Source organism: Xiphophorus maculatus, chromosome 11, assembly GCF_002775205.1.
Source record: "Xiphophorus maculatus strain JP 163 A chromosome 11, X_maculatus-5.0-male, whole genome shotgun sequence".
Taxonomy (NCBI): domain Eukaryota; kingdom Metazoa; phylum Chordata; class Actinopteri; order Cyprinodontiformes; family Poeciliidae; genus Xiphophorus; species Xiphophorus maculatus.
In genome coordinates, this window is record NC_036453.1 from 5,176,045 (window position 1) to 5,204,018 (window position 27,974).

Genomic DNA, 27,974 nt, shown 5'->3' on the forward strand with positions numbered 1-27,974 from the left:
AACCCTACTCTACCTCATTAAGTGTGTGTGTACCCCTGTTATCTTCAGAAAAGTCATCCACACAAGCACTGTTTTTCCACAAAGATATTTATAAGACAAGCAGAAGACTTTTCCATTTGATGAGGAATATACTACTCCCATGGCATGTGCTCTCCTTTAGATAGGCCCCTTTTTCAATAATTGTTTTCACTTTGACACCAGGCATATTTCCCTGTAGGGCAGGTTCACAACAGTCTCATATCAGTTGTAATCCTGATTTCATATCAGATGCTCCCCACACTGACCAGATCCTTTGTTTTTCTTTGTAAGTTTATGCTCCTCTTCCTCTTTGCTGGTCTAAATGGAATCACACAATGAACTGGAGCTACCATTTGCACTAGCATTAGCAGCATTTACAGCAACAAACTTTGTAACTGTATTTTAACTGTTTCCGACTGCCTGCAGCCTGAACATTGGTAATTGTTGAGTCAAAAATGATATTTTGAACAAAAACCTATTTGAACAAAACAAGAGTCCATAGTTAAATGAACAGATCAGAATGTTCCAAAGTGCCCCTGGTGTGCTGTTTGTATTTCTTGTGAACAACAATGAGAGAATCTGAGTGTTTTCCCTTCATATCTGGTATAGACTCAGCAAGTTGTTGTTCAGTTCCTGATATTCAGGCTTGTGGTGAGATGAAACAAAAAGACAAGAAAAACTCTCTGTTAATAAAAAGGTTTACAGTCTATTAAAGTACTCCAGGTGAGGACTGTATGTGTTCTAGACGACATCAGTGCACCAACCTTCGTTTATGTAAAAGCAGATTCCACTTCCTCTGTTTTTCCCCTGAGAGCTCTGGGCTGAGGATCAGCTGGAAGTGTGTGTTCCAGGGTGTGTTTTCTGAAATAAAACACTTATTGGGGATGTTGAACAGAGAGACAACAGTACATAAAAAAGCAAACAATGGAACAATTTGTAACAACATGAAAATTCTAATCTACAAAAATGAACATGGAAAGTAACATAAAATGTAAAAAAAAAAAAAAAGTGGGATAAAATATAAAATAATGGCAGGCAATAGAGGAACTTTGCAACATTTTGCACCCCAGTAAAACGGAGCAGACAGCAGAAAAGAAACCTACTTTAAGCTGTGACATCACAATGAAATAAGGTATCCCAAGCAAAAAAAAAAAAAAAAAAAAAATTAACCTCCGAGAATAAAATATAGGTTAATAAAATACACATAATTTTTGTTGTATTGATATGTATACAAGGATGTCTTGTATGTATGTATATTATTTGTGAAAGTCCACTTAGTAAAAATATATCTGGGTCACAACTTTTACCGGAACTTATAAAAAGGAACAGAGGACACTTGATTGAGAGGAGAAAGGGGTGTGGCAGCACGCTGGAAGAGACGCCGAGCGACGGTCCGAGGAGCTTGCAAGATTAGCCCGGAGAGAACTGACTGCTGGACTAAAAGCGTGGCCAGAGCAATTCACAAAGGGGTCAAAAGTCTTCTGGAGGCAAGGTAGAGCCACACGGAGCGTTGACCGGACCCGAGGCGCTCGCGATCCAGGCCTGACGAAGGGAACCGCCCGGGCACACAAACGCCAACCCGGTGAGACCCTTCCAATTTTTTTTCTTTCTTTCTTGTAGTTTTGGTGCACGAAGACGGATAATGAAATCGTTTTTCTAGCATTGTTTGATGGTCATGCTTATTACCAAATTCGTATAAAAAGAAGTAAAAGGACTCACTTGAGCGTGTACATTTCCCGTTTATTCGAGGATTTTGTTACAAAGCTTTGAAATCTTTTGTTATCCCCAGTGTCACTTCATCTCAGCAGCCTCTAAACACAGCACCTCTGCAGTTGTGAAAGTATTTAAGGATTATTTTGATGGCTGTGTTCCCATCTCAGGTATACACTTTATTTTTTGCAGTGGTGAATGAAGTAACCACTGTAGGACTGTGTTTTTAGAACTTTTAGATATTTGTGTTTCTAAAAATGTATATTTCCAGTGAGATTGATATGACAGCAAGTGACATGAAAATAATCTCATCATTTAACAAATTGTCAGGAACGTTTTAGAAATACACCTGTAATTGTATCTGATAAAACATAGATTATTTTTGCTTTTAATCTGTTAAAGTCAGAAAAGGATAGTGATATTTCAATATTTTATTTCTTAATTTTTGTTTTATTATTGAAAGAGACCTTGCTTAGTATTTTCTTAACTGCATCTTCAACAGCACTACAATCTTTTGGCATAGTATCATAGTTTATCTGGGCTCTGTCATCATGCAGACAAGCAAGTGTAATCAAAGGCACTTCTGAAGAAGAGCAGTTGATTTAATAATCAGTTTGGGCAGGAAGAGATTGCTCTGTGAAAAAGAAAAGAGACTAAGGAGTATACGTTCAAGGAAAGCTCTGTGGTTGTGTGTGTCGCTAAATAGATGGAACAGTGCAAACAGAAGGAGGGAGAAAGCAAGACCTGAGGGATGCAAAGGTGTGTCGGGCAAATCAGGCTTAGAGGGGAAGGAGAGGATATCGGGACCAAGGACTGAACATAGGAGGAGAGGAAAAAATGGAGGTTAGGGTGAGTGAGAAGGTGAGTGTCAAAGGAGTTGGAAGCCATTATCTTCCTTCATGATGTTACAGGAGTCTGTTTAGCTCAGTGCTGTCAAGATTTATCATTCAACAGCAAAGAAAACAGCAGGTTTTTTCATTGTGTTTTCAGAGAATTGACAAGTAGGCGTACAAAGCAGCATATATATACAGTAAGTATTATGGCTGATGCTTATAGTCTGGTACTATCTGACGGATAGCTGGCAGATTCCATTCCAGACAGGAGCAGACAATTTTTTTGACAGTTTTCTGAGGAGGAGCATTACCGTTGCAACAAAACAAACATCTGGGCAAACTGGCCAAAAAAAAAATCAGCTGCGTTTTCTGTGCCAACACAGCTGAGATAGATGTCCTTAACAGCTGCAGTATGTCACTTTTCTGAAAAGAATAATAAATATATAAAAAAGATTTTTACATATTTGTTAAACTTATCCCTTATGTTGTGATATTATAATATGAGACAGAAGAAATGTGAAAAAATTGAGCTCCTCTGAAATAAACAATTCAGAGTAAGGAGGAGCGTCTTAGTGAGGTTAATCACGTTTGGTCAAAGCCCCTGTATGGCTTTCTGCTACACTACAGCTGGTTCACTTTAACATAGCCTGCAACGATTGCTGAGGCTAGTTAGCATGGGTAACCAATGATGGCAGACAAACAGTGGTGACAGTTTTAACAAATATGGAAAAAACATATTTTTGTAAAAGTTGCAAAAATATTAATCATTAGTGACTCAAGAGCAAGAAAATATTACACATTGTTCTGGAGACTGCCCACTTTATCCAGTTTTGGGGTATTTATTAACTGGGCTTACAGTTTCTTAGACTTAATGCAACATTGCCACAAAGAGCTAGTCTAAGGTACTTCTTTGTGTCACAACAACAGCATTTAGTATTAATGATTATTGATTATTCTCTACTACAAAGGGACAGTACAGGTTTGGACTGGTTGTATTAAATCACAACAGTTATTAAAGAAACAAGCAAAACAAAGTGAAGCAGGTTTTAATCTGAGCTGAAATCAAGGCTTATTCTTTCCAGGACTCTGTCACAATATTGCAAATCTCCCTTATGTTTCTATGTCATGTGAGAATCTAAAGCTTCAAGGAAATAACATTGTAATGTTATAGCACTCATAATTTAAACTTCTGTAATTTAGTCCATTTTTAAAATAAACAAATATAGTCTCTAAAAAAAATTGTTTAAATTACATCACCTTTTGGGAATGTGAGCTGAATTTCATTTATCCTGAGTTCAATCTCTCAGGAAGCTGATATGGTGGAGGTCATCTGCAGCACAGAGTCCCCTTAAGCTAGGAGGAACAGACTAAACTTTGACAAACATGTGCTGTGGTGGCCTCTGCTTGGCCAAACTAAATCACTTGATTTAGTGATTCTAGAAAGGGCTTGAAAAACCGGAGAAAAAAAAATCTGAGAAAATGAAAAAAATAATTTAATTTAAGATGAAACGTCAGTATCAGCCTGGAACTCAGTTTTCCTGTTTATTGTCCAAAATATTTCTTGAAGCTAAAGTTAATTTCTGCTAAGAATATTGTCAGATAATACAAGTCTCACTTAACCCATCATTTAGCTTAACAGCAGATTGAACTTATTAGTATTTTTTTTGTTCATATATGGCTTTTTCTTCCTGCTACCTAAGAGGCTTATGTTTCATGAGATCTATTGAATCAGCCTTTGCTGATCTTGGTGCCAAGATTTGACCGTCTTGTGCAACAAGATTAACAATACCAATCACTACACTTTGCATACAGTGCCAATAGTTTTGCCTGTGCTGTTGAAATTATTTCACTCACTAAGTTTCACATTTTCCTGCTTTCTTGTGTGAAAATCTTGTGGGCAAACAAACCCGAGGTGCTAACCATACTGATAGTTAAAGTGTAACATGTTTAAAATTTGCCTGAAGCGCAAACATTCCCACAAACATCAGCACAGACATTTAAATAAACATGTTCAAGCAGGCATGCGGTTTAGCAGATGTTAAAAATGGCAACACAGCTGTGTCACACCCTTCCCCTTCAACATGCTGGAGTTTTCTATTGTTTTACACAGATTTTGCACAATTTTGCAAGTCCTACATTTTTTAATTATCTTTGTTTATTTTACACCAGGCTTAACTTTCTGCATTAGACCTTCGTTACATGTTTACCAAAAAAAAAAAAAAAAAATCATGAGTCCTTCGTCTTATTTCAGCCTTCTACTGTTGAGTTTGTTAAATCCTCATTCTCATGTTACTCCCACAGCACATTTTGCCCCTGATGTTTTGTTTTTGTGTGTAAGGGGCTTCGGCGTCTTGTTCTCAGCTTATCGCACTGGATTCAGGAAGCGATGGAGAAGCTAAAGATGCAAAATGTGCGGGCAGACAACAGGCTGAGAGATGGTAAGCTGCTTTTTGTTTTACTGGAAAGAAAAGAAAAATTGAGGGAACAACAAAAAAAAGAACTAGCGGGTTGCAAAATTGCAAAAAGCATATAGCTTGCCTCATATCTCCATGCTCTTGCCTCATAGTTACTGCTTCTGCTTCTTTTTTATGACAAATTAGTACTGCAATACGTTTTCTTTCTTTTCAGCACTGGTATGATGATAAATCCAGCAAATCCAAAGGTTTTGCTTCCTACCTCTTTAAACAAATACCTCTGAACTAATCTATTGCCTGTATTGTAGATGATGAAGGTATTGAGAGTTTTTTTTTCTAATCAAAAAATGGAGCTATAGGATTCAACAGCCTCTAAATTTGAGGCTTCTCTTTTTCTGGTTATTTCCTCTAACTTGTTCTGGCTGTGCTTGATCATGTGCTTGTGCTTTACAAGTACTACGATGTCCCTCTAAACATCATCAGTGGATTTATTTGTGGCCCATTACAGCCAAAGGCATGCGATCTGTGACATAGCTGAAATTGCATTTTCTTCTGAATTGCCCTCAGACAGTCATGGCTGTAAATGTAGAAATTCGTTATTGCATGACTTTCATTGATGATGTTTTCGCAAAGAAAAAATAAAGCAGGACAAATAAATAAAATAATACTATATGTAGGCCTTGAGTAGAGCACACAATAAGTCCTCCTTATATGAATCTGAAACTTTTGACAGACTGAAGCACTGTGAATGACTCTAGGCACTGAACACCATTATTAGGCCAATTACTGTGCTAGATGGGAACAGGGCAAACAGACTCAGCACGACAGCAAGACTGAACAGCAAAAGTGACACCTAAGGGAATTCATTTACAAAAAAATATTGCCAAAATCATGAAGTAGATTTTTTCTTCCACCTAATATGGAAGAAAATAGTTGGCAGTAGGGAGGGAAGTCTGCGAAAGATGTTAAGGAATTCTTATTTTTTAAATATTTGGTTCAGGTAAGAGTTTCTTTGACATGAAATCCTGTACATAACACCAATTTGCATTAAAAATCTTTATTTTAGCTTTTATACTAAAGTGAAAGACGATGGCTCTTTTATGTCTGCAGGGATTTCTTGCTGTGCTTTGAGGAATGTATCTAAATACCCAAAATTGAAGCTTATTTTTGAATTTTGACCTTCATAGAAATATTTTGTTGTGTTAATTTAGCTTTTCATGAATTCTATGCTTTCCAACAATTCAGTTATTTTTAGGTGGATTTCTCTTTTATATTAAAATTGAAAATCAGGTATGATTTTAACCTTATTTGTGTATTAAGTTTATGTTCCTGTTCTTCTCAGTGGTAAAACCTATGTTTTACCACTGAGTGTCAGTTTAAATAAACAATATAGAAGCCACTGATCCCCAATAAAAAGTTTCTAACGGCTCTGTTCAAATTAAAAAAATAGAGTACAAAGTAGAAATGGTAAAATGCTCTCATTACATTTTTCTTAAGGAAAGTGAAAGAGATGCCAATATGTGTGGCAATAATGGTTTTGTGAGAACAACTGAATGCATGTACTGAAATTAAAGGTTGTAATTATACTACTGCAGTAAAGGAAGGTTTCATTTGAAAGCTTTTTATATAATTTTATTGGGAGTGTTAATGAAGGTGGAGGGTGTGGGTGCAACTTCTAATTTTAAATACAAAGATACACAGAAAGATATTTCGATTTCAAGGGACAAGTAATATTTAGAGCACCAACATCACCGACAATAACAAGCGTTAATCTAAAATGGGATCTTTTTCGTTAGGAGATTAATTGTTTTTGATCTTTTCTTTACACCTGTTTTGTTTTTGGTTGCTTTCAGAGTTTATTTTATGACAAAGCTGGATAAGGATTGTGTGGATTTTTTAGAATCACAATCTTTTGTTGAATGTATATATAACAGTAAGATTGATTTTGATAATTTTATAAGACGCATAAATGCAGACTTACCGGTTCTGGTGTTTAGAATTTCTTTATTTCACACTGCTTGACTTCCTTTGGTTTGCAGCTTGTTTCGTGCCACTGCTGTGTTTGTATTGGATAAAGAATCATCTATGTGGAGCAGAATAAACTCCCTCCACTCGAGTGACATCTGCCACCCTTTCTTTGCGATACAGCCAGACACTCTTGAAATGAAATGCTCCTTGAAGGCTTAGAAAACCATCAGATGGGAACAGAGGCAGCCAAATGGCTGTAACATAAACCAAGGCAATTCAACCAATTTTTTAAACATAATAAATAGAGCACTATTCCTCTAGGATTTTACTTCTGTTCACCTTCCCACCTGCACATGCATCTGCTGCTAAATAAGTGCTAACTGTTAAATTCCTCTCCAAGCTCAGCTGCTTGAGAAATGATTTGAATAAGTTTTGATTTCTTTTTCTATTTGCTGCCTGATCCAATTTTCTCTTTCTATGAAGGTCTTGTACATTGTGACATACCTCACAGCCTACTTCATTGCTCAGGTTTCCAGTCTATTACATTCAAAGACATTCCCAGCTTGAGAAATTTTAATTCCATGATTTACCCAGAGTTGTGCATTTGTATGTGCCATCCTTTATTAAGGCAACAGGAAAGATTCATATATTCCCTCTTTGCCTGATTCATTACATCAAGTGCATGGGGAATAAAATATATAAAAATTGCTTTCACTCTTGAAAACTCAAATGTAGCAGCAGTGGAGTTTTATTTATAGTTGTTTAGAGTTTTTAAAGCTGGAGATGTTGGAAAAATACATGTGACATGTGACTTCAGTCTGTTAAGTCTCAAGAGTCCTTGTTATTGTGCAAGAAGAAGAGCAGTGCAATAAAATGAATCACTGCTGTCATCACATTAACATTGTCTGCAGTATTTGCAATAGCATATACTGCTAGGTCTGGATGCAATATATTGTCATGCAATAAAACTGTGTCTCCCTTCATTGTTTTTTGCCACTTAAATAGACCTTTACTGTCCTTTTTACCAACTTCTGTATAGATATAATTGTCAAAAAGATCAGAAAGCTTAGGGAGAGTCTTGGGGACATTGCTATGATGAAAAAGGAAGATGAAACTGGGGAAATGGGGGTAATTATAAGCAATATCATCAATATCATATTCAGCATTAATAAGTGATGCGCAGTCCTAACAGAAAATGTTCACTGTTGGTGATTTAAGTATTTTCTCTCACCATTGAAAAACAGCTCTAGTATGCTGTTAGCTTGGCTTGGGCTGCTATAAGAATTTCACAAAACCTTCAGCCACCAAAAGTAAAATGTAAAACATGATCAAAGTGCTTTATTAAAACAGAAAATATGCATAATAATATGACATCTTAATTATTTCAGTAACAAAGATATTTGTAAACTTAAATAAAACGTGTAGAATAAGATAAGATAAGATTTATTTGTCATTGTCATCAACAGATTACGAGATTGAAATTTGCTCGACTCGAGTTAAAATGCAGGCTATGTGTGTATACATAATATACAAAGATAAAGAAATAAATAGTACAATGTAGAATGATACTTGCTAATGTTTCTTACATATTTCATGATTTTAGATATAGAAATTAATATAATGACTGTAAGGTACAAGGCCAAACACAGTAACAAAAGCTGTAAAAATACTTGATTTAAATATTTTAATCTGCTCAGGGTGTGGTCAGTCCAGGATTATATCAGCAAAATAATCAAACCGGGCTGTTTTTAACTGTGGTCACTTTAGAAACCGTATTAAAAACAGATTTTGCATGAAGTTACAGTTCATGTCAAGAATATCATGGCCTAACTGCCTGTGTTTGTATCTTGAACCTCATTTTGGTGGTTTGCCGAGACAATTAAGCATCATTTCTGAGAAGGGATTTATTTTTAGAGGTGAAATTAAAGGGGATTGAAGTGGTCACAAGAGCAGGCTTCGGTCACACTTCAGACATTAGTTCTGCATACCGTTTAAGTTTTCATGGGAGCTGTACACCCATTGTCATTAGCACAGAGCTAATTAAAATGAGATAGGAAACCAGTCCCATTGAAATATCAAATATTAACTTGACTCTGACTTGCAGAATCCATCATTTGATAGACACCATAATTAAGATAATGAAATTTGAATGTGTTAGCAGTTCTATTTAAACCACTGATACTGAGGCTGTTTTGAGGCAGCAGTCTAATTTAATTATATGTTAAGGGTTTCAGTTTTGTCATCATTAAAGTGTTTTAGGAAATTTTGACAATGTGCACATTTGGAATTGGAAAGAAGACATGTGTTAACAGAAGCAGAGGTGAGCCACCCAAATTTCCAAGTTTGTGAATCTTGAGCAGCGTCCTCCAGTTCTTCCTGTGAAAAAGATAATTGGAAATCCAATCCTTTCAGAGATTCTGACGTTGTCCTCCAAGCCTTCTTCCCAGCTGGCTGTGCCTTGAATACGTCTCAAGAACAGAGAACATAGTGAATCCTTATCAGGTTTCTAAGCCACCTGAACTGATGTGACCTGCAGAGCCCCATGGAGGAAGTCTCCCTCGCTGAGCTGTGCATTGAATTCTCATTTATGAAAACAACAACCAGGACAAGAAAGACGGTGGGGCTTTCATGAGTCTGGCATCAATGCTGAACAGATCTGACTCAATGGAAACGCTGCTTTCTGCATTCCCAAATCAGATTCCACAAAATATCCCAAGGTATTAAAATTTCCAGCTTATGTTTAAACTGCAGAAGCAAAGTCAAACTGGTTTTTATAAAAAGCTCTTCCACTTTTACTTTAAAACTGAACAAATATCCAAGAGTATGGATCGCTGACCACAACAGGGAACAGAGAAATGACATCTGACAATGGAAAATAGATTTCTTTAGAGTTCATTTTTTTATATAATAAAGTATCTTTTTTCCTCATTATTGAAATTCTTTAATAACTGAAAATAATATGTCCATCTGCACTATCTGAGCACTGAAGAGAAAAAGGGGATGACTGGTGTGAAAAATGTACTGTAAGTGGTTGCTGAAAATTATATTACAATTTCTGCTGAGGTGGGAGGGGGGGAATAATGGAGATAATAGAATATACATGAACTGCTAATGTGGAGACACTGAGAGCCAGATTTAGTGGCAATTATTAAACCGAAAGCGGCACGAATCCGGCACATTAAACAGTTCCGTCTCTGTGATGCATCCAAAACAATTTCTTGCCTGAGTAGGCATACATGCTTGTTCGGCAATCTGATTAAGATGACTCTCGGTCAGGAAAGAGACAGGAGATCGTATCTGCCTGCTCTCAGTACACCCCCTCTCCCTTCCCTTTTTTCTGTCAAACTTCATATTCCCACTAATTTTAATAACTGTCATCTAAAACAATAACTCTGAAATTTAACTCTCCATGCATGTAGTGTTTTTCTGAAAAACTGGTTATTAGAAATGCATGAAAACTACTACCATAGCTGCTTTTTTAAAAACTGAGATTAATGGCAAGAAATATTTGTAAACCAATTTTAATTGGATATTTCCATAATGCATGAATGTATGAAAGGACTTTGAGTGCATACAGCATACTGTAGTATATAGTGAAGATAAATGCATTGACTCTAATCTAAACAGTCCTCATTTGATCTAACTCTAAAAGCTTTCACCACTAGGAATTCAAAAGTAGGCTGAAACCTAACATGAATGTCTAAATAGTTGACCCACACTTGCAGCACTACTCAAAGCAAAAGTCAGACCCGTTGTGCCTCGAGGCAATTATGGAAGTGACAATCTGAAGTTACAGATGTGACTGTTGAATGTAATTAAATCACTTAAAGGGAACTGTTGTTTTCGAATGACCTGCAGGATAAAGATACTAATTGCTTTCTTTGAAAGTCCATCAAAAATCTGTTACTACTTTAACATTTTTTCATAAAGAAATTTTCCTCAGGAGGGAATGCCTAAGTAACTGACTGAGGTGATCAAAAATGACTCAAAGATTTTTAAACAAATAGGAGAGTTTAACAGTGTAATGAGCAAATGAGACTTTTATAACCATCTGGGATCAGGTCTTTGGATTGTATCTCAAACAATGTTCCTGATTGGGCCTGAAGAGAAGCACTGCCGCCAGCCTTTACAGGCAGAAAAATGGTATCATCACAGGAAAACAGTTGAATGTGATATGCTTTTAAAGTAAAGCCAGCCTCGGTGCAAGAGCATGATTATATAGATGATCTGTAGAGCTCTTCTGTCTTCAGGTGACTTTAGATGATGCAGTGAGAGACTTGACTCCACACGTTACTTCAGCTGATGGTGTGTTCAAAGGTGATTACTTACCCTTGAGAGACTCTGTATTTCCAAGAAATTACATATTACAACATGTGTAACAGAACTGAAACAAGAATTCAACAGGATGTTATAAAAACAGTCTTACTATAAATGGCTTACATTACTTTTGTGTGTAGTTGAATTACAGGTCAGTGTTTTATGGCTCTTATTTATGCTCTCATACCAAATGATACATTGTAATGACTCCATCTATTTTACCTTCTTCAATTTCTGAGGCTTTACATTGCATACAATGTGCCCTTTGTTACACTGTCATGGATCAGTAGGCCACATAAATTGAACTGAGGCCTCATTAATTGTAGGTAACACATGGGTCTTTATTATAGAGACAAGTAAAAATGTCTTACTAGAAAAAGAGACATCATATCTCCAGAAAGGAAAAGTAAGTCTACTTGAAAAATTATTGGTTTCCAGGTATATCATTGGAGCCTTAATGTAGCCAACAGATTTAATGACATTTACTCTGGTTTTATATTTTGACTCCAGTCCAATTCCTGATTTTTTAAAAATGTGCTTTGGTATTCCAATTTTGTTTTGTTTTTTTGGGGTTTTTTTTTGGTATATTCTACGTTGCTGAATCTTTCTCAAGTGTCCCACATTTACTTAAGGAAAAGGAATGGCATAAACCTTGTAAGGGCTCTAGTATGGTATAAATTATGGCAATAAAAGTCAAAATTCTTGCAAAGCAGCTAAGATGAAAATTGTTTAAACATAAATTTTAATACTGCTTATTCTAAATTTGATTTCAGTTGTTTTAACATTTGTCAGAGAGTCTCATGAATGATGTTCATAGACCTGATACTGGAAATTGGCTTGATCTTAAACATGAATAACTTAACTTTTGGGTGTTTGTAAATAAATATTTCAAGTGGAAAAACCACAGGACCTTATAAGAAAATAATGCTTTTTATTGGTTAACAATGAATAAAGGATCTAGTGACATAAAATTTACTGCAAATGTCACAAACCAAGCAATCTACACAGACAGGTGAAAAACACTGAGTTCATAAATTAAAGCATAAAAAATCTTGACTACACAGAAATAAATCATACTTTGCTGGTTCATGGTGAAATTATGTTGCTTCTATTTCCAAATTATGGACCAAATGGGAGTAACAGAGGTTTAGAAATACATCTATAACCAATACTGTAAGTATGTCTAGACCTTTGCCATGGTGGCAAAGGTCTAGACATAGCTCGTTGTCTTTATTCATCTTTTTTAATCAATCTGTTTCTCACAATGCCTCAATAATGAAAAACCTTTTTACAGACCACCAGTTAGGACTAAAATGAGAAATACACATTCTAACATGGTGTGTATTTATTTTTTGCACATGCAAAACCTGAACAAGAAAAATCTTACTAGACTGATATTTTAATTTAGTGGCATCTGGGCCTTGATAGACAGAAATGTTTTCCTTAATTCAAATGTTTCATATAAAACAGCAGCTAGTTTCAAATGTTATGTTTATTTTTCAATACTAATGCACTTGGCTCTGATCCAGTGACAGTGCTGCAAGTACTTTACTCCCACACACACATGCACAAATTCACAGACTTTCTCACTATTTCGACCACAGAACTGCACACAGGTCCTAGATACTTTCTATTTCAGTGATCATAATTATTTGATGATGAAGCTTCTAGTTTCTCAACCACCCCTTTGTACACACGATCTAGCTGTGAATAATTTAGCACGAGGAGCTAAAAAGGTGGGTCCCTTAAAACAGCAGGTACACTCAAACTCTGGGGGCAGGACACAGAGCCTTTTTCATTCTAACTTTACATCCACCCACTCCTTACACACGGCTTTTCATCCGGACTCTCATCCACCAAGCTGGAAATCAGTCCAATATTTTAATCCATCAGTCCACACAGCCACCTCACCCCAAGGCAGCATCGTGTCAAACTAGTGCCATTCTACTCAAGAAGGGTTTTGTAGATGGACTGACGCTTTCTCCTCACCTCATCCTCAGTCATCTGCCATGGAGGAGTTTCAAAGAAAGCTGAACCAGCGCTATGAAGGCACCAAGCCCAGAAAGGCAAGTTATTTATGGAACTACTTTCTTCCAGCTTTATAGGTTTGAAGTGCTGAATCTGTCAGAGTAAAAATTAAGATCAACTGATTGTTATTTTTTCTGAAAAATAATTTAACAGATCTAAAATATCAGTGAAAAAAAAACTTGATATTATAACTAAGAATGAATTTCTTAGTTTGTATCTGATTTTGATAAAATCCTAATTGTAACAGAGAAATGAAGCTCAGCCTTGTGTGAATGCCCAGACCCCCCTCCTTCTTCAGAGACCAAACAGCTTTTTTTTCACTCTCATATCTTCTTCTATTTTAAGGCTGCCTCTTGTTAATGCTGCATCTTTTTAATGTCAAAAAGCTGCTGAGCAGAGGAGCATAATCATACCTTTTACTCCCTGAAACTGTAGGTGAGGTTCAAGCTAGCATCCTCCTACAGTGGTCGGGTGCTGAAACACGTGTATGAGGACGGTCAGGAGCTGGAAAGTCCAGAGGAAAAATACCCTCACAGCTTTATCCACCGTAAAATCCCACCCAGCCACCTTGAGATGAAGCAGTTTTGCAGCTTTGAGGAGACTAATAGGGACGAACAAGGTGGGTTTTATTAGTGCAACATGTTTATGACTCTATTTTAGTTTGCTTGTAAACCACAGATATACTGTTTAGTTAAAACTGTTTTCCATATGGGAGCACATGCAGTACTTGCAGTTGGATTTTCATTTATTGACCTTTTGAATGATGTACATTCACATTGTATTTAACCTATAAACAAAATATTCACTCCCCACTTAAGGTAGGCACACTTGTTCAGCTGGTTGTTAACATAAGCAGTGATTTATTAACTTAAATGGCTGCTCTTCAATGTATTTAGACATCTAGACTTGGCAAAGGCAATTTTCCAAAGTTCACACTGAACTGAATGGAAAAGAAACGGGATTTAAGTGACTTTGAACATAGCATAGTTGTTGTTGACTGACTGTTCTGATCTGCTGGGATTTTTACACAAAACCCTCTGTTGGATTTATAAAGCTTGTTCTAAAAAAGAGAAAATATTCAGTGAGCTGTTGTGTAGATCAAAATGCATGTCAGGGGTCGTTGCATGGAGCAAGTGGTTAGAGTGGATGCTCCGTCTACAGAGGCTGCAGACCGATGCGGCCGTCTCAAGTGGGAGTCCCGTCCTTGGTACCTTTACTACATGTTTTTCTTCCCTTAGCTCAGCCTCTTCCCTGTCAGATTACTGTTGAAAAAAGGCCACTACTGCCAAACAACATTCTTAAAAAAATAAATAAATAAATAGATAAAATGCATGTCAGATGTCAGAGGATATTTGACATGCTGGTTCAACATGATTTGAAGGAAAAGTAGTTAAAACTACCATGGGAAGGAAAAACCACTTCTGGGATAAAACCTTTCAGTGAAGAACGGGAAACTGAGGCTACATAGCAACACAGGCTCATTGGAAACAGATTGAAAAATCTTACGTCATGTATCTATTCTACATTGTGTCAATACAGACATTTGGAAGTATCTCACAGGCCGAATATTATTGTGTAAGCCACATTTGGCGTGCAGGCTTGGGTTTGACACATACACTTGTAGAGCAACATTATGTTTGCACCAGAATTTGCCAGCTGAGTTTTGTTCATCTACACTTTGCCAGTTCAAGAATAATTCCATGTATCTGTGATCAAATTGTGTAGACTCACACCAATTTAAATCCAATTGCATGGTCTAATTAAATCCAATTTTAGTGAAAAAACAACAGTCAGATTCAGTCGATCTTAAAATACTGATTATTGTTGCCTCATAATAATACTTTTAATTATGCCAATAAACCAATTAGTCTCAATCTATCAAAGATCCGTCAGACTCATAATATATCAATTGATATATGATGATTAGAAGGATCAGTTATCGATATTTTTATTGAGCAATCTCAATAAAATAAATAAAAATCAATTAAAGAAAATAAAATCAGGATAAAAACGCAACATCTGCATTAAAAGTTTGACTTGTTTACAATATTTATAGGTATGTCAATTAAGGAGTTTTAAAAAAGTTTTTGGACTTTTAAATGATTGAAATAAGATGTGAGGAGAAAGGAAGACAAATTACATTTGGTCAAAACAAAACAAGGATCTAAATCACGATTCCACTTGTGTGAACAGAGTTTTGCTTTGACCAGACTTGGAATTATCTGTGGAGAAAGAGAGTAAGCATATTCAGATGTAAACTTTGAAATTATATATATATATATATGCCAACATAAATTGCTGACATTGCACCAATCTCACATTCTGAGCAAGCATCCCATAAATCATTTGGGAAGCTAAATGCTCCTAGCTCTCTGGTCAAAAGACTTCTGGCAGTCATTTTACACTTTCTATGTTTTGCTTAATCTGCATATTAAGTGCAGCAAAACTTAAGACCTAATAAATTAATTCTTATTTCAGTTGGAAAAAAAGTAAGTAATTAAAATGAATCAATGGCAGTAGTTAATCAAATTCACTGAATCGCAAACCATGACAGTCAATGAGAATGTGCTAAACAAACTGTCATCACTTAGGAGAATTATTTCTTACTGAAGGAACACGAGAGAGAGAGACACTCGCTCCCTTGCAGCTCTGCATAGACAATACATGGAGGATGGATTTCATCAATGAATGAAAAAATATATAATTTGTCTGTTTTACCTGTAGTCTCAGGTTTCTAACACTAAAACTATGTGATCAACATACACATACACCCCCCCCCCCCCCCACACACACACAGATGTGTTTTAATATATCAGATTTTGATAGAATAATTTTGTTCAGTGATTCAATTTGAAAAGTGAAAATATCTGTGCCTTATTACGGACATGTCAACCTAATTCAAAGTATCTCCATGTATTGTACACTTAATACTTTTGAATGAATTACTGCATCATTGCAGAGTGGCACTGAGGTGATCATCCTGTGGTACTGCAGAGGTGTTAAGGAAGGTTTTCTTGAGAGTTGCTTTAATAGCCTCCTTCAACTTGTCTGCATTATTGGGTCTGGTGTCTCTAATCTTTCTCTTGAGAACACCCAATAGATTTTCTGTGGGTTTTGGGTCAGATGAGTTTGCTAGCCAATCAAGCACAGTGCAAGTATTGATACTTTTTACAGTTTGGAAAGGTGCCAAGTCCGCCTGGAAAAGAAAATCAGTCAGAAAAGGGAAGCATAAAGAGCCCTACAATTTCAAGTTAGGCAGCAGATCAGTGGAATCCTGGCTGATGGTTGAACTTTTACTCTCAACCTCAGCAACTTCAATTCTTTCATAATATGGGATTTTCATTTCCAAATGAAATGCAAAATGTGCTTTTATATAAAAAGAACACTTTGGATCTTGTATTAATAAACCTTTCTGAAAAACTGAATGCATTGAGTTATTTCCTTTGAACAAACATGGAGAAAGCTGATTGCACCATGTCATTAAATCTGCAGGCTTCCCTCATACACAGGAATGCATATGGCAAAAGTCAAAAGGAAAGATGACCTTCAGCCTTTAGCTGAGATGGACAAGTCACAACCATCTGCTGTGACTGACTCAGGGTTCAAACTCTCTATGTTCAAGAAAATAAACCAAATTTATAGCAATAGTGTCACTTCCAGATAATTAATCTGATAAGCTCTGAGCTTGTAAAATATTGTAAAGTATGAAAAACATGATATAGTTACAGGTAAAACACCTTCTGCAAATTGATTTGAATGAGCCAATGAAGGAAATCTAAAAATAAGAGAAATATGACCTCTCAATTATATTTGAGTTGTCAGTTTATTTTTGCTTTACATGTAAATTATACTAACAGTCAAGATAAGCTCCTTACATTTAAATAGAAAACTCACACAAAAGGTGATCATGAGAACATAGCAGCAAACTGAGAATTGAATAATTACTTTCATATTTGAAAATGTTGATCTTCATGTTCCCTATTACTTTATTCCAAACCAGAATGCCACACACAGTTTATTAAATACAGTTTCATCCACTTAAATGAACAATATGGCTGTAAAATATCCCATTAGTTGATTCCAGGCTGATAAAATTAAATCAGATATATTTAAAGGCTAAATAGCAAGAGGCAAATTAGGATTTGTGACAGGGAAGTTGTATTTTTTAACTCTGAAATTTCTGATGCAAGTTGTCAAGCTATGCTAAGATTTTCCTTTGTTTTGTTTGCTTCACTCAGGTTTCTATCCAACAACAGGACTCATTGCCCAAAGAATAAATGTATACAGAGGGCTGAGAAACTACAAGCCTGCAGGTGGCCAGACTGTGGAAACAGAGGGTGACAGCAAGGTAATAAAGCTTGCTGTTTGGGATGAGAAAATGGAAAATACATTTCTTATTTGCCTGAAAGTCTAAAGTTTTAAGCACTTTCTTGATTTATTTTTCCTTGCAGGAATTTTTCACTGCAGATTTACCTTTGGTTGGAACTTACAAAAGTTTCTTAAGTGGTTTTAGGCATTTTAATCAACGTCCAATAAAATCAGATTTAGTTGCGCTAGAAAATCAACAAACAAACCAACAAAGTAGAAGTATTGTCACATGAAACATTTTTAGAAGGTGTTATATTGATAAAAAATATGTATAAAGATGATGAAAGACAAAGAGCAGGGAGGAATAAATTTTTTAAAAATTATTTTTAAAAATTTGACTCATGTACAGAGCTGTAAAAAAATTCTACCACACCTTGAACTTTTACACTTTTACTATATTACAATGACACACCTCATTTTATTGGGATTTTGTGTGATATACAAACATTAAGTGTTGCTTCCATCAGCTTGTAAAGATAGAGACTCACTCTTTTGCCCAGTATTCTTTGTAAAATAGGAACAAGAGCATCTGTGTCCATTAATTTTGGTGTCTTGCCAAACGTTCTTCAAAAGATTTAGAACTGAACTTTGATCTACACTAAACTCTAACACATCAATAACCTTTGAACTATTTCTTTGTACAGTTATGCATGAATACAGTCAAAATTATTTGACAGATGTACTAGTTTCAACAACATGATTCTTTGAACTGTAAGTAATATTAATGTTTTGATGACTGTGATATGTCCAAAGCTTGGGATAGTGCTTTATAACCTAATCCTGCTTTAAAACTTTCTATGATTTTATCCATGACCTGTTTGCTTGATTCCTGGTTGTCATGATGCTATTAAGTTTTCAAATTGGAGGTCGTTTACTATTTTCTTTTTATTTCAGATTTCACATAAGTTGGTTTGTGTTCTGAAATCTACTGAAAATAAATTGAGATTTATGGTTGTAAAGTGACAAAATGTAAAAAAAAAAATGTAAAGGCTATTTATATTTCTACTCAATCCAAGTTAATTTTCTAAAGATGACTGAAAAGTCACTTCATGCCAGTTACTACAGAGGCTACCCAAAAGAAAGACAAGAGTAGACTTGCCCAAACAATTTCAATAGTCATCAATTTCACAATTTTACAGAGAATGTAACTCAGGGACTGTTAAAACTAAATGCTTTTGAGCAAAGACAAGGTTTTCTTTCTCTTTTGTTCACTTTTTATTTCTATTTTTCAATCGGACCAGTTTTACTGAGCTGCTGAGGAAAGCAGCTTCATTAGTGCATCAATCCGAAACAGAGGTCAGCTACAGTGCATTGCCTGCTGGATTCATGTCACTTTCATTGTTTCATCTTCCAAACACATACACACACAGATCCACCCAGAGGCCAACTGACCACATCGGAACTGATCTAAAATTGGAAGGCAGAACTCTTACATTATGTTATTAGTTTAGAGCATTACTGAGCTGGCATGTAATGACTGTACGGCAATATTTTTTAAATGCTTTAGTTGTTGTTTCATAATGAGATTTAGAGAAGATAATGTAAGAACTTTAAATGATTTGTAATTACTGAGCCTTTGTTGACAAGCAGGCATAAAACCTTCCACGCAACACAGACGTTTCCCTCTTATCTCTGAATGTTTATTCCCCGTGACAACATAATATGTGTGCAGCATATAGAATAAATAAACAACTTTAAAGATATAAGGATCCAGCATTGTTGTCAGTATTAAGGATCAAAGGTTTCCTCTAAAATCTAATTATACTGCAGTAAGGCTTTCTAATAGAGGATTACTTGCTTTTCGATTTACCAAAAGCCTCATTAGCAGAGCTGCAGTAACAAAGCTTGTTTTGTTTTTGACAAGGGTGTGACTCTTCTGCCTCTTAGAACTTTTAATCCTCCTCTGACACAAAAGGTTCACATCATTGATGCTAAATGCAACTTTTATTTTGAAAATCCAATGCAAATTGTGTTTTTATTGTATTGTCTGACATACACAATTGAAACCACATATAAACACACAGCTGATAAAAAGACCGATGACCATTTGTAAATCAAACTAAACACTTCCTGTTTTTAATCATTCATAATTACTATAATTATTTATATTTTCTAAACAAGATGATGATAATTCAGAAGACATTAAACATTATCTTAAAATACCTCTGATGATGTTGTTGTGACTTTGTAAGCTTCTGATAGCTTAATTTAAAATATGTCAGTTAAATTGAGGCCCACCTGTAGATATATTTTAAAGCAACAACACACAGCATTCGATTTATCACATTAAAGATAAATTAAAATTAATGAGGCAAACTGTAGAACAATATGCAGGTGCCGGAACGGCTCATGTTTATTTGTTCAAACAATTTTATAATCAACTTAGAAATGTCTCGCCATCATATTGTTCAAGAAGGACTTCGTTTTTTTTGTTTTTTTTCTCAGTGTTGAATCTTAGCAAACTAGCCAAAACGAGTCCTGTATTGAAATGGGCTGAAAAGCCGCTCAGCAAGGAAGAAGCCACTATTCTGAACGTCCCATAAAATAGCCAAATTGCGGTGTGTAAAAGTACTCCAGGACAAAAGTTTTAATTTTCAGAGGCACGAATGTGGTTTAATTTTAGAAACATACTTTTGTGTTTTTATGCAACTTTTTTTAATTATCCAGTAACAAGTTGACATTTCTTCAGTCCTCAGTTTTGGACTTTGGCAAAATAATCATCTACACCAGCAATCTCCGCATAATCAGAGCACCACCAAAGAAGCCTGAAATGATGCGGCAGCACTCCATCCCGCCAGTGGAGTTGGAGGGATGTCCAAAGGCCAGGGATAGGGAAAGTCGGAAGAGGGCTAAAGCTCTTAAGGCCCAGGAGGATCTGGAAAAAGAGGAGAATGGGATCGAAAATGAAGATACCAAGGTAATGATGCATGGCCAAGTCATTCTCAACAGTGTGGTTAGGTTTTTATTATCACATTTTTGAGTCATTTTGTTTTCAGTCTCACTTGTCCTCTCTCTTCTTATCAATTCTCACTTTATTCTAGGTTTTCAGTAATCTCACTTTAAACGTTTACCTACAAAATGTCAGCAAGTTTATCTGTCGACATCACATTCTTACCTTATAACAAGAATATTAGTAGTATTGCATTTTCCCTTCTTTTATGCCGATCTTCCTGCTGCAATAACTGTTAACCAATTGTCCCGCTGTTATCTGTCTACTGTGAACACATAGTGATGAGTCCACAGTTTTCTTCTGCCCTTGCAGCATCTGCTTACCACTTACAAGCCAGCAAGGAGACCCAACTTGCTATTACTTCCTCCCTCTCTTGGCTGATTACTGCTCTTTCCCCCACCGTCTTGCTCCATCTTTTGCTCATTGCTTTTGTTATTGCCACATTTTTGCTGCATCTGAAAAACGTTCATGTTGTGCTTTATTTGTTTCATAGACCCAAGATAATCTTCTATCATTTTTATGTTTGCCCAAGTTTGAAAGCTGTTAATAGTTAACAATTTATAAAGAGAAATGTTATGTCATGTAATTAGAATAATTGTTGTCTAACATGTTATGTGACATGTTTGGATCGTCAAGTGATAATGACGCAAACATTAACCAATTAGAGGGCAGCGCCTGTGACTCAAGTGACCTGAATGGCCCCTGAAATGACTTCAATCATCGTATTAATGTGGTTGTTATGACTACAACTTATAAGCCTGTTACTTACAACCCAAATTCAGAATTGTAAAAGTCTTTCAGACAGGAAGCATTTCTGCAAATGAGGCCACAATAATCCATCCATCTCCCACTTGGTTCTAGACCCATTTGTAAACAACAAACCAAGATCCTTGAACCCCTCCGCTTGAGGAAGATATTAATCCCCGACTCTCTGAGGTAGCCATCCACTCTTTCCCCAGTTGAGAACTGTTGTCTCAGACTTTGAGCTCATAATATTTATGAGTAACATGCAGGTTAAATATGGAGATTGAAAGCATGACTTCGAGCATGACTTGCATTATAAATTTTCACAGATGATACCACTTATCCCAGCAAATTTTGAAGGCATTTCATTGACTTTATTGTGCTGAATAACAATAGCAGGGAGTATTTTATAATCTTTTTGTTCTTTTTGTCAATCTACATGGATACTTTTCATTTGTTCAATATTTGCTGACAGTGTGGCTGTAAGTAAGAAAATTGCTATATAATTATGCATTTTCCTAACTTGTACCTATTTAAGACAGACACTGATTAAAAATGTTGTTGGAAAAAAAATCTCATTAAGTCATTAAGTTTCCTTGAGTTTCCCTGAAGGCAGGCCACTCAGACTGGGCAGTTGTATTAACATTTGTTAATTATGAACTGGCCTGGGGTTGGGATTAATCCATTTTGAAACAGCTGTAAAACAAACTGTACAATGTAAAACTATAACTGTGTCAGTTCATGGAATGGAGGACAGATGTAGATCATTGAAAAGCATTAAACCATAGACTGAATTCTAATAATTAAAAAGCAGGACCACCACACCAAGTTCTGTAATAAAAACAAATCATATGGCATTGCCCTATCCTTGATCTTTCAACAATCTCCCATTTTTTGCTTCTGCATTGTTTACCTGCTTCTTATTTTATTCCCCCATCCATCCAGCCTCTTCTACTCCTTATTCACCCTTTGCCCTACCTCACAGTTTCTCTCTCCCACCTCCTATTTTCTCCCCTAATGTGTTTGCTCTGTCTCCAGGAGACCGACAGCTGCCAGCATTGTGGTGGTTCAGGCTGCGCTCCATGCTCCCTGTGTCATGGCAGCAAGCTGTCCATGCTAGCGAACCGCTTCAATGAGTCCATCAGTGATCTACGTTGCCAAGCCTGCTACCCCGATGGTCTGGAGAGGTGCCAGTCCTGCTCCAGTAAATAGCACCATTTGGCCAGTACCCATGTCTGGCGATGAGAGTGCAGCGCTGAGTGTGTGACCGATGCGCTATTGCCTTGTCAGAACTGCCTCTGCTGCAACACTGCTTTAATCCCAAAATGTTATTGGGATGTTTCAGAGCTCTACAAGGAACCACAAGCCATGAGAAGACAAGGGAATAATGTCTGTTCTGCAGACACAAAAATCATAAAATAACAATTACTGTGTGCAGTGAATGTTGCATGAGATAACACAAAAACATAATCCCTTTTTTGTTGTCTCTTTTTTGCATCTGTGTGCCTATTCTCTGTCAAACCTGGCTCAACAACCTTGTTATAATTTTAATTAATATGAAAAATGTGGAGGTTAAATGTTCTTTTTCCCAGTTTATTAATCAGAGAGAATGTAACCTTTATCATGTCAAAATGATGTATTCTTCAAAGCTAATTACTGTTCATTTATTTTAAACGGGAGAAAACACATAACACTGAAAATAAGGATGTAGTATGAAAAAGTTATAGCGTGAAAGAAAAATGTTTTCTAAATAAGGTATTGTAGATCAACTACTTTTAAAAAAGAAAAATTTGTAATTCATCAAGTTAACAGTACACATGGTTCATGTTCTATGTTCAAAATGCTGTTTTTATACTAAAATAGCACTATTTCATACATGAAGTGCAACATGCCCATTTACTGCACATACAATTTTCTTTTGCTCATGTACTTTAGCACTCCTTATTTGGAATCTTTCTTGATCACAACCTAAAACAAAAATCACATTTTCTGCACATTTTTTTAAAATTAAATTTATTTATTAAAGTAAGTGAAGTGAATGTCGTATTATGTCAAACAAAGCAAAATTTCCGATATATAATCTAGATAGCAGTTAGCTTACTAGGCTATTAGTAAACAATATCACTAGGGATTTCACAATGTACAATATGTAAACAATTTAAAGGGCAATAAAAGGGAGAAGTTGTAGTTGATGTAGTGGTTGGTGACTGATGGGCCCCAAATCTAACGCTGCGTTCAATCCTCAAAACAACTTGAGCCTATTCATTGTATTTCTTGTTCTGCTCTGAACAAGAAATACAATGAACCAATTCAGGAGGATTCTGCATTGTTGTTTTTTTATCATGTTAAAGATGTAGTGGGTAGAAAATGGGGAAAAGTTAACATATATCTTCTATGCTGTAACAATTTTTTTCTTGGATTTGAACCTGTAGACAAACAGTTTCATATAAGTGAATTATTGTATAAAGTATTGCTCCTTTACCAAACTCTGAGGATTTTTATTCATCCTGTACCTCTGCCTATCCTTATCAACATTCAATAAAGACTAATTATTGCTGGTATCTATTAGCAGTATTACCAGTAACACAAATTCTGCACTGAGTAATTTATGTATCAGTAATGAGTTTTGTAAAGAACAAAATATTCAAGCTGATCAAACAGAACTGATTTTGCAAACATTCTTTAACACATGGGTGGAGCAAAAAAGTCCAAACATTGCAGATACCACACAATCATTAATAACAGAGAGCCAGCAGGTTAACCAAACAAATTCTGGCATCAGAGATTACGTTTGATTTTCCTTGGTATGGTCACCTTTCACTTAAAAATCTTCACAGCTTTAAATGACTCTCCACCAGATTCTTGTGGTGTTCTAAATTAATTGCCTATATTCTAGGTAACTAATAAAGAACTAAAATTCAGATACATTTTTTCATTATAACAATATGTAACTTTTATTTAATGGTTGCAATTTATTTTGTCCCCTTTCACTCTAAACTTACTGGTAAGAAATTTTCACATTCATCAAAACATATATTCAATTTTAAATTAAGCAATCCACTCTTACGACTCCTGGCTAGCAAATAATACTCTGAGGTACAATGTCCAGTGAAAAAGTTAAAATGTTTTCTACTCATAAGAGCTGATGCATATGATATGATGCATCTGTTTGATGACAAACAGATGCATCCACCCATGTCCAAAGTCCAGTAATAAGTTCTTACTCATCAAACTTCAGCAAGATAAAGAAAATTTGTATTAAAGAAACAAATCAATCTTTGTCAGTCGATTTTGCTCAACTCTTTAGATGTTACTGGGATTCTAAAAATGGAAAATAATGTGGATGTTCTCTGCTGTTGTTGAGATCTTCTGGGATGCATAGAGTAAGCTTTGCACAATCCATTAGAAATGATTGAATCAGAGAGTCTTGCAGCTGTTTTCAACCTAATACTTTAGTAGTGGGATTACTGTGGCTCATTGGTGACAGAGTAAGTGGGTCGAGTGCTGCGTGGAGGAGCCTACCTGGACGCAGTAGAAGCTTATCATTAATGTATGGTTTGCATGCACCTGTGTTACTCTGACATCAGAGAATTTGGAGGTAAATGAGCCAAGGGCTACAACCTAATTACACCTACACAGAGCTTGCTGTTTTACAGCAAAGCCGATTTATTGAAATGCACCGTAATTACAATTCATTTTGGCTCTAGAACCCAATCTAGATGCAACAACAATGAGTTCGCCCAGCAGCTTTATCAGTATACATTCTGAAATCAAACAGAAAAACTTTGATTATGCTTAAGTCCCTTGCATATGGAGATTGGTGGTCACCACACTGCACATAGTAAAGAGCTCCCAGCTGGGTAGAAAAAGGCACACCTCTAAATTGAACATAGACAAACAAAAACAAGCTTTTTTAGGCTGCAATTCAAATGCAATGTCATAAAGAACAGAAGCAGAGTGAGGAGGAAAAAGAATGAGTAGCAACTCAGAGAGTTCATAACTTCCCAATGGCTACAATTCCTGAAAGATACACGTCCTGCAAATTGTGCAAAATAACAAAGTCTGCTGTGAGCTTCAGCTGCACAGGAAACCCTCACACTGTTAGTATCCTGATGAACATGCTGATAACCTTTCTCCATTTTTGCTCTCACACTGAAAGTAGGTTTTACAAATTCAAAGAAGCTTTTTGATGTTCACGGATAGGGATTTAGTCTGTATCAAAATTAACACTGTTACAACACAACTTCAATGCTCGCAAATATTCAGCCATAGCCTCCAAATGACTGACTGTTCAGTCTTTTAGTTCCCATGTGATATTACACCGCCTTTGAAGCAGATTTGCCACCTTGGTAACCAAATTCCTAAAGCTGTGAGATTTAGGACAGAGAACATCACATTTCCATCACTGGCAATATTTTCAGAAGCATTTAAATATAATTAAAAGTTAGTTTTCTTACACACTTAAATTATAAATTGCCTAAAGATAATAATGGGATTACAGGCCAATAATTACAATCATTTTACAGACCTCCAATTTATATGCTGTTAATTCATGGATTACTGCTTTTCAACTTGTTTCAGAGCTTAATATAAAACTTTTGAACTCTTTACTATTTCTTTTTAACATACATGATACCTCTGTTATGCTCTAGCATCATGATCAAATTTGTATCATAGTGGATTATAAACAATAAGCAATAGGCTTAGATTTATTGTTGATTTTTACACCTTTGATTTTCTCAAGGCCTCCTTTGAGCCTGAAATGTCAGTTTCTTTCCGTAATCTGTATTCAGCAGTGAGAGATGCATCATAAAGATAACAAAGAAAGTTTAATGATAATGCTCGATATGTAATTCTGGAATGTTTCTTTTTTATGAAACATTGTATGAATATGCTAATAGCTTTTACTATAAATGGCACACAACCACAAATGCATCACTGCATAATTACATCTAATTACACCTTACCCATTCCTGCTAAAATTAGAGGCAGTCAATCATATTTCTATTGTATTCTGGGATTCTTATGAGAAAATTTTTTTATGTTCTTACTATGTTTTCGTACCTCAATATCTCTGAGGCAGTTATGTATTTTCTCTGTGGTGAATGTTATGTTGCCAGGAGCCATCATAAACCGAAAAAAAATACGATTTAAACATCAGTTGATGTTATTAGTCACAGAGGACTTAGTTTTTTAGCCAGAGGCTATTTTCTTAAAAGTTACACAAACAAGCCAGGGCTAAAAATAGTCATTTTCAGTATATAAACAACATACAAACTGCACTGAGCTGAAATGAGTATTTTTTTTTCTTTTCTGCATCAAGATAAAAGAAAATCAATCAAAAACGGTGCCCAAATAATTATTCAATGAACTCCTCAAGGTTTCCATGTCACAACCCTGAGCTGACCAACCATCTGGATGGTTTTTAAACCCATTATCCTCACATTACTTGTGGACCTTTCCTTGCACAGGTAATTTCCATTTTTACTTTTATTGTGTCACCAAACCCGCATTCTGATATGGAGCTAGCAATATGGCCGAGGACATATCTGGCCAAGAGCTCGAACAAGAATCAAATTACAGCGGTACAGGAAGGCTAATTCAAAGACCTTTGTTTTCTTTTCCTTTGACCTCTCTGCTCAGACGTCTTCTAACAGTATGGACATTAAGGCTGTGCTTTTGAACCTTTTAACCACAATTCTCACTCTTTATTCCACTGGGCAACCAGAATGGTAGAGAATTGGGTCACAAAACTGTTCTTGGCCTCTCACGTCCTGTGTTGGCCCAAAGGGATAAGGGGGAAAGGTAAAAGACACTCAAATGTCAAACCAAATACATTATGCTTGCTATACTTAGAAACTGGAACCTAAACTACACAACATTTTTTAAGTTCATTGAATTCTGTCACTCTAAGAATAAGGTATACACAGATCTGCGTATGCCTTATTTTTTCTTTAATTAGAACAGAGTAATGCAGACCTGCATTCATTCATTTCAATATTTTTTGTTCTTTTTATTTGTGTATTGCTGACCAGATTTATGCAATTTTCACGTATATGGATTCATGCTTTAGAAAGCAAGTCTAGAAAAATGCATTAAATACCCACAGAGCACATTAAGCACAGGTTCAAACACATGACAATATGAGAACAAGAGCTTAAGAGAGAATAAGAGTTTTTATTAAAGTACAGTATAATCATAAATTTATTATTGTAAATGTTGGGTTTTTATTCTTTGTAAACCATTATCGGAGTCACTAAAAATAAAGCTAATCTCTATATACACTGCTCAAAAAAATAAAGGGAACACTTAAACAGGTGTTTAACACTTAAAGTGTTCCCTTTATTTTTTTGAGCAGTATATATCATTTAATTTTCTGAAATGAGACAAATTACTGTAGAACTTCATGATATCCAAATATTTTTAAATGGACTTGTAGATCACTACACATGTGATGGGTAACTACATTTTCAAATTTGATCTGTCCCAGTAGTTTTTTGCTTTAACTCTTTCACCCACCTTGTTGGAACAAACTGTCTATAATTGCTACACAACACCCCTGAGTTGGTTTGTGAGACAGTTTGTGACTACCTTGCTCGATGTCTCAGATGCGTAACAGCAGCT

The 27,974-nt window shown here is 35.8% G+C and overlaps 1 protein-coding gene across 6 annotated transcripts; it reads left to right on the plus strand.

Moving 5' to 3' along the window:
* Positions 1-1,182: 1,182 nt before the first annotated feature.
* grxcr2 (glutaredoxin and cysteine rich domain containing 2) lies at positions 1,183-27,581 on the plus strand. Of its 6 annotated transcripts, XM_023342818.1 has the most exons (11): positions 1,183-1,600; positions 1,808-1,898; positions 2,435-2,589; positions 2,719-2,758; positions 4,900-4,999; positions 11,194-11,260; positions 13,261-13,326; positions 13,724-13,907; positions 17,527-17,636; positions 20,346-20,573; positions 22,389-27,581. In XM_023342818.1, the coding sequence occupies exons 6-11, from the start codon at positions 11,246-11,248 to the stop codon at positions 22,560-22,562; spliced, it is 777 nt and encodes a 258-aa protein (XP_023198586.1). In that variant the 5' UTR covers positions 1,183-1,600; positions 1,808-1,898; positions 2,435-2,589; positions 2,719-2,758; positions 4,900-4,999; positions 11,194-11,245; the 3' UTR covers positions 22,563-27,581. The 6 variants fall into 6 exon arrangements, with proteins under 6 accessions (XP_023198586.1, XP_023198585.1, XP_023198589.1 ...); XM_023342817.1 differs by having other exon boundaries at positions 1,183-1,898; positions 4,923-4,999; XM_023342821.1 differs by lacking the exon at positions 11,194-11,260 and having other exon boundaries at positions 1,183-1,898.
* The last annotated feature ends 393 nt before the right edge of the window (positions 27,582-27,974 follow it).